Source organism: Fonticula alba, assembly GCF_000388065.1.
Source record: "Fonticula alba strain ATCC 38817 unplaced genomic scaffold supercont2.3, whole genome shotgun sequence".
Lineage (NCBI taxonomy): Eukaryota > Rotosphaerida > Fonticulaceae > Fonticula > Fonticula alba.
This window is the reverse complement of record NW_009242973.1, coordinates 477,093-483,173: the sequence shown is the minus strand read 5'-3', so window position 1 is coordinate 483,173 and position 6,081 is coordinate 477,093. Positions and strand designations below refer to the sequence as shown.

At 68.6% G+C, this 6,081-nt stretch overlaps 2 protein-coding genes across 2 annotated transcripts in view; both read left to right on the top strand.

The window, feature by feature from the left end:
- H696_01911 (hypothetical protein) overlaps nucleotides 1–3,448 on the top strand; it is a gene marked incomplete at its 5' end in the record, with an annotated part of 5,391 nt that extends 1,943 nt beyond the window's left edge. Inside the window, 4 exons of the mRNA XM_009495812.1 lie at nucleotides 511–2,063; nucleotides 2,212–2,379; nucleotides 2,604–2,954; nucleotides 3,165–3,448. Coding sequence (XP_009494087.1) covers nucleotides 511–2,063; nucleotides 2,212–2,379; nucleotides 2,604–2,954; nucleotides 3,165–3,329 — 2,237 coding nt within the window. The 3' untranslated portion in view covers nucleotides 3,330–3,448. The remainder of the gene's footprint in view (nucleotides 1–510; nucleotides 2,064–2,211; nucleotides 2,380–2,603; nucleotides 2,955–3,164) is intronic.
- A 735-nt stretch (nucleotides 3,449–4,183) lies between these two features.
- H696_01910 (hypothetical protein) overlaps nucleotides 4,184–6,081 on the top strand; it is a 4,757-nt gene continuing 2,859 nt past the window's right edge. The window contains exons 1-2 of the mRNA XM_009495811.1: nucleotides 4,184–4,386; nucleotides 4,599–4,815. Coding sequence (XP_009494086.1) covers nucleotides 4,276–4,386; nucleotides 4,599–4,815 — 328 coding nt within the window. The 5' untranslated portion in view covers nucleotides 4,184–4,275. The remainder of the gene's footprint in view (nucleotides 4,387–4,598; nucleotides 4,816–6,081) is intronic.

The window sequence follows — 6,081 nt, the reverse complement described above, 5'->3', positions numbered from 1 at the left end:
GGGGCGGCCATCCCCACGCGGGGGCGTCTGCTCCCTCGGGCCTGGACTCCCGCATGCGGGCCCTTGAGGGGCCGCCGCGTCGCCCGCACCGCGGCTGTCAGGTCCGCCCCCCGCGCCAGCGCGTGGATAGGGCCCCGGGGACGCCCTGTGGCACTGGGGGGGCGGCGATTATATATTTATTGTGCTCTGCATATTGTTCGCGTTGGGCCGGCAATTGCTGTCGGGCCCGACGCCATAGCCGGGCGGCGTGTCCCTACAAATGCCCATCACGCCCCGGGCCGGGTGGGGTGGCTAACCCCTTCGCCACTGCCCCCCCCCCCCCCCCCCCCTGTGCCCTCCCTTCGCCCGGGGCCGGGCCTCGCGTGCCCTTGTGCCCCCCCCCCCCTCTCTCTCTCTCTCTCTCGGCGCGCCTGCGTGTGTGCTTCCTCTTGTGCGGCCTCTGACCTCCCCATGCCGGGCATCGCCTGTGTGCCTCTCCCGCCCCCCCCTCTCCCCCTCTCCCCCCTATAGGCGCCCTGCCGGCCGGCGCGGATGCCGAATCCTCGCTCGATGCCATCTGGTGCGCCCTGCAGCTGGCGGCCATCAGCCCCTCTTCGCGGCATGAGTTCCGCTTCAGCTCGCTGCTGGACAGCACCCGGCTGCACACCCTGCGGAGCTCCAATCTCCTGAAGCGGCGCTTCTGCCTGATGATCCCCCAGTGGATTGAGTTTGGCCTGGACGCGCCGCTGCGGCCATTGATGATCGGGGAGCTGGTCAGCCAGACAGCCCCGGCCGAGGATCTGGCCGTGCGGCTGTACGCGTCGCAGGCCCTGGCCGCGTGCATTGCCGACTATGACTTCGACTTTGAGACGCAATTGCAGCCGTACCTGACGCCGGCTTTGCGGCACCTGCTTGGGCTCTGCCTGGAGGTGAGCTCCCGGTCGCTGGAGGCCCTGGCCACGGTGCTGGCCGTCCTGTCGACCCTGATCGAGGCGGTTGGCGCGGCGCCCGCCTCGACGCCGGTCCTGCTGGAGCATGTGGACGCCCTGCAGGAGCTCCTATGGGGCTTGTGGTCGTGGGCCACGGGCTCCAATGGGGCGGCGCCTCCCGGGTCGGTGGGTGGTGTGGCCGGCGGCCCGGCGGGCCCGGTGGCGGCCCCGGTGCCTGCCGACTCGGGCCCCGATGGCGGGGCCTCGCATGGGGCCGCCATCCAGGTGGCGGTGTTGGCCTTTGTCGGGAAGACGGTGTCGGCCCTGTCGCAACATCGGACCATGCTGGCTGGGTTGCGGCCGGGCCCGGAGACCGCGGGTGCCGGGGCGGCCGGGCCGGCCTCTGGAGCCGCGGTGGACCGGCCGCTGCAGGTGATCTTGGATTTCTGCGTGCGGGAGCTGATCCCCCGGTCGATCTTGGCCCCGGCGGCCGAGCAGCAGCAGCAGCAGCTCCTGGAAGAGGGCACCTCCCTGTGGCTGACGGTGATGGAGGCGTCCGAGCAGCTGACCGAGCCGCTGGGTGCTCTGTTTGCCCTGCTGGTGCCGATGCCCACGCCACTGGAGCGCTTTTTCGAGGGCCAGCACCAGGTCGAGAGCCCGGCCCTGGTGTTCCATGACAGTGAGAATGCCGAAGTGGCCATGTCCATCCTCCGGGCATATGTGCACTTCCGGGCGCCGTTCCTGGTGCGGGCCGACTCGCCGGCCGGGGCCGGGCTGCGCAATGCCCTGGCCGAGCTGCTGCGGCTGTATGTCATCCAGCCGGGCCTGGCCCTGCGGGCGCTGGATGCGGCCACGGCAGGCGGCCCGGACGGGGCCCCGCTTGATGAGGCGGCCGCCGCGGCGGCGGCCGCCGCCGCCGCCGAGACCGCCTCCGACGGATCGGTGGCCGCGCGCGTGGCCCTGGTATCCGGCGTGGCCCAAGTCCTGGAGGCACTGATGCTGTCGGTCCTGCTGGGCCCGCACCCGGGGGTGGCCCCGGCCCTGGGAGGCGGTAGCCCGCCGGCCCTGGGGCAGTTTGTGGCTTGGTTTTCCCACGGGGATGCCACCTCGCCGAGTCTGCTGAATGTCCTGCTGCAGTCGATTGACATCTCTTCGGTGCGTGCGCCGGTGTGCCTGGCTCTTGTGTGTGTGTGTGTGTGTGTGTGTGTGTGTGTGCCGCCACCGCCGCCGCCTCCTTCCTGTGTGTTTCTCTTGTCTTGCTTCTCCCCATGACTGACGCATGCGCCCCGGCCACCATCGGCAGTCGGAGGCCCGGCTCTTCCGGCCGATCCTCCTCCCCCTGGTCGCGAGGCTCTTCCTGGAGTTCGGTACCTGGCCGACGGCCTACCGTCTGGCCGGCCTGGCCGACACGTCCAGTCCGCACCTCGCCTCGCAGGCCCTTGTTCACTTCATCACTATTGTCCAGGACTCCGTGCGTTGCGCGATGTGCATGTGCTGAGAGATGCCTTCTCTTCATTTGTCTTTCGCCATGCTCCCCTTTCCCTCGAAGCACGCACATGCACGCATCCACATACCGGCGTACAACACTGACACGCACACTCGCACACTCGCACACTCGCACACTCGCACACTCGCACACTCGCACACTCGCACACACACACACACACACACACACACACACACACACACACACAGTGGGATAGCCTCTCTACTCCCTTCCAGTTCCGACTTCTCGGACTTTTTGCCATCCGCCTGGCACAGGACATCCTCCTGCCACCGGGGGCCCAGTCGGCCGAGGTCCAGGCGATGCCGCAGCTGCATCGGCTGGTGGAGGAACTGCTGACCATGTCGGCCAGCTCCATCTCCTTCATGCACCGGGCCCAGTTGGAATCCAAGCGTGAGGCGGCCGACCGCCGCGGCGCTGTCAGCGCCCTGTCCGGCGCCGGCGCCGAGGACAATTACGCCAACGGGGAGGACGACGAGGAGGACGACGACTACTACCATCGGTCGGCCGCGCCGACCCCTAATGCCATCCGCCAGGGCGAGGTACGGCCCCTTTTCGCCTGGCTTTTTTTTTCCTTGCTCCGCATCCAGCCGCGCAATCGGCCATCCTGCCAACGACGACGGTGGCCACGGGGCGACACGCTCCCCCCTCCGGCCCGGCCACTCTCCTGGCCTGTCGCGCCACGCGCCCTCCTCTGCCACCACTCACACATACTGCCGCCAACAACCCGCACGCACACACACACCATGCAGATCGCCCAATCGGACCAGCTCTCTTCACAAAGTCTGCGCACTTCGCTGCTCAGCTGCCTGCGCGTCCTGGTCGCGCATGAGGCCCAGCAACGGCAGCAGTCGCAGGGCGCCTCCCCGGGCGACTCGGTGTACGACATCATCCTGGCCAAGCTCGAGGAGTCTTAGTGGGGGGGCGGCCACGCTTGCGTGCTCGTCACCCTCCCCCACCCCGCCACCCCGCTGCCCGCCGCCGGCCAGCCGACTGGCTTCCTCCCTACCCCCCCCCACCACCACCACCACCACCACACGCGCGGCCCCCCGCACATCATATTGTAAGTAGAATACACCCATTCTCCGGAGCAGCATCGCGTGTCCGTTGGCAGCTTGAGGGGCCGTTGCGGCCTCCCCCTCTGCGCGCGATCCCGCGCGCACAGCGAGCGGGCGGCGCGCTCTTCCCTGGCGCGTCCGTCCCCCCGGCCCTGGTCTCGAAAGGATGGCCGCCTTGGGACCGCACGCCCCCTCGCCCTCCCGTGTCCCTCTACCAAGCAGCGGCGGCCCAAATGAAACCCCCAGACCTCCGAATCGGCCGCACGAGTGGCATCCCCTCCCCCTCCCCCCTCCCCTGTTAGTGTCCCTCTTCCCGGTGTCCCCGCGTGAGAAGCGAGCCAGGCACCGCTCTGTTGCCCCACCCTCCGCCTCCTCCGCCCCCCTTTCCTAGCACCTCGGCTCTTTGTTCCCCCCCCCCCCCCCCACCCACCCCTCGCTGGCCCCCCGTGGCGCGCGCGCACCAGTAGTGCGCGCGCTCGCGCGCGAGAAAGGCGCCAAGCAGGTGTGTTTGGCCTTTTGTCCTTGTGATGTTTTTTCATTTTCTCCGCGCTCCATTTTCCATTCTCCTCCTCATCGTGTGATTATGGCTCATGCCTGGGCTCTTGTCTTTGCTCATGCTGTCCCTTGTGATGTCCCTCCTCCCTTCTCTCCTTTACTTCCTGTCCCTTCTTCGGTGGCCCTTTTCTCCCTCACCCCCCCCCCTTCCCCCTGCCTCCCTCTTTCTCTCTCTCTCTCCTCCCCCTCGCAGCCTCTCTGCCTGCTCCCCCTGGACGCGAGGCCCAGCGCCCCAGCGCCCCCAGCGCTCATGATGTCAGCGGACCCCTCTTCACCGGGATCCCCTTCCGCCCGGCGGTACAACTATGAGATCGACGAGCGGATCCTCTGCTACCACCACCAGCAGATCTACGAGGCAAAGGTGCGCCTGTGTGCCGGGCTGCGCACGCACGCACGCACGCACGCACGAGCAAGACATTGACATCCTCCTGTCACGCCCTGCCCGTCTGGGCGCACTCCACACCGGGGGCCGGCGGGGGCTCCTTGTTGCGGCGCTGCCCCGTCCTTGCCTTTCTCTCTCTCTCTCTCTTACTCTTTCCCTTCCTCGCCATCTCCCCCTTTGCCTGGCGGTAGATTCTCCGCAAGCGGTGGGTTGATGAGAATGTCACCAACGCCCAGCACATGAGCCATGTGTATGGCGGCCAGGCGCTTGCCACCGGGCCGGACTATGGCCCGCAGTATTTCATCCACTACAAGGGATGGAAGGCCACCTGGGACGAGTGGGTCCCGGAGAGCCGCATCATGAAGCTGACCAAGGAAGGCCTCGACCGGCAGGCGGAGTTGCTGCAGAGTGCGCACGCCGGGCTCGGCCCCCTCGCCCCTCGCCCCCCCCCCCCCCCTCCCTGCCCATGGACATGCACATGACCCTCCTCCCCCCCCCCCCCCCCCTCCCCCCCCCCCCCCCCCCCCCCCCCCCCCCCCCCCCTCCCGCCCCCTCCCCCCCCCCTCGTTCCCCCTCGCCCTTCTCGAAGCTCTTCCGCATGGTCAATCACCTGATCGGGGTGGCGGCCCGACTGGACTCGGCCGAGCGCTGGCCCAAGCTGGTCGAGAGCCTGATCGAGGGCCTGACCCGGCAGGGGGAGCAGCTCCGCGCGGCGGCCATGGCCACGCCGGCCGATGCCGGTGCCCTGGCCGGGGGCTTCGTGCGGCAGTTCCGCCTGGTGTGCGTCCTCGCGCGGGCCATCAAGAGCTTTGCCAGTCAGCCGCTGGCCCGGCGCCGGGCGGCCTTCGGCCCCTATGTGCCCGGGCTTTTCCAGCTGCTGACGCAGTTCTGGGAGCCGGGTCTCATGGCGTACCAGGCCATGCTGGCCGGGCAGCTGCCCGCCTCCGGCAGTGCCTTCCTCTTCCTGGGGGCCGGGTCGCCGGATGCCCTGCTGGAGCTTTGTCGCCGGGCTCTCAAGGCCATGATCAATCTCTACTTCCACATGGATGCGGCGGCCGGCCTGGACCTGACGCGCGGCTTCGTGCGCAGCCTGGCGCAGGTGGTCAAGTCGGTGATCAGGAGCTGTGCGTGGGGGTCTTCCTTTTCTTCGCCTCTGCCCTCGCCGCCGGGGCATCTCGCTCTCCCTCTGTCTCTCTCTCTCTCTCTCCCCCCTCGCTTGCTCGCTCTCCAGCCCCCCTTGCACTTCTCTGTCCTCCCGACTCCTCCTCACCCCTCGAATGGCCTCGTGCTCACCCCCCCCCCCCCATCTTCCCGACCCCGGCAGACACCGAGACTGGGGACATCCCCGACCGGATGCTGGCCATCATCACGCGCATCGGGGACTTCATCTCGGCCTGGCAAAGCAAGCAGCCGCTGGACTTCGTGGTCCCCCTGGGCGTGGTGGACGAGTTCGAGCCGATCGTCGACCCGGCCCAGGCCCGGAGTGCCTTCCTGGAGCGCTATGCCGGCAACGACGAATTCGAAGTCCTGTCCACGCTGGCCTTCGACATTTGCTCGCTCATGGCCCTGTCTAAGGATGTGGATGGTGCGTCGGGTTTTCGGGGCGATGGCCCTCTTTTGCGGCCGCTCGTCGGTGCCGGCCGGAGTCTGACCTGCCTGCCATGTGTCCCCCCC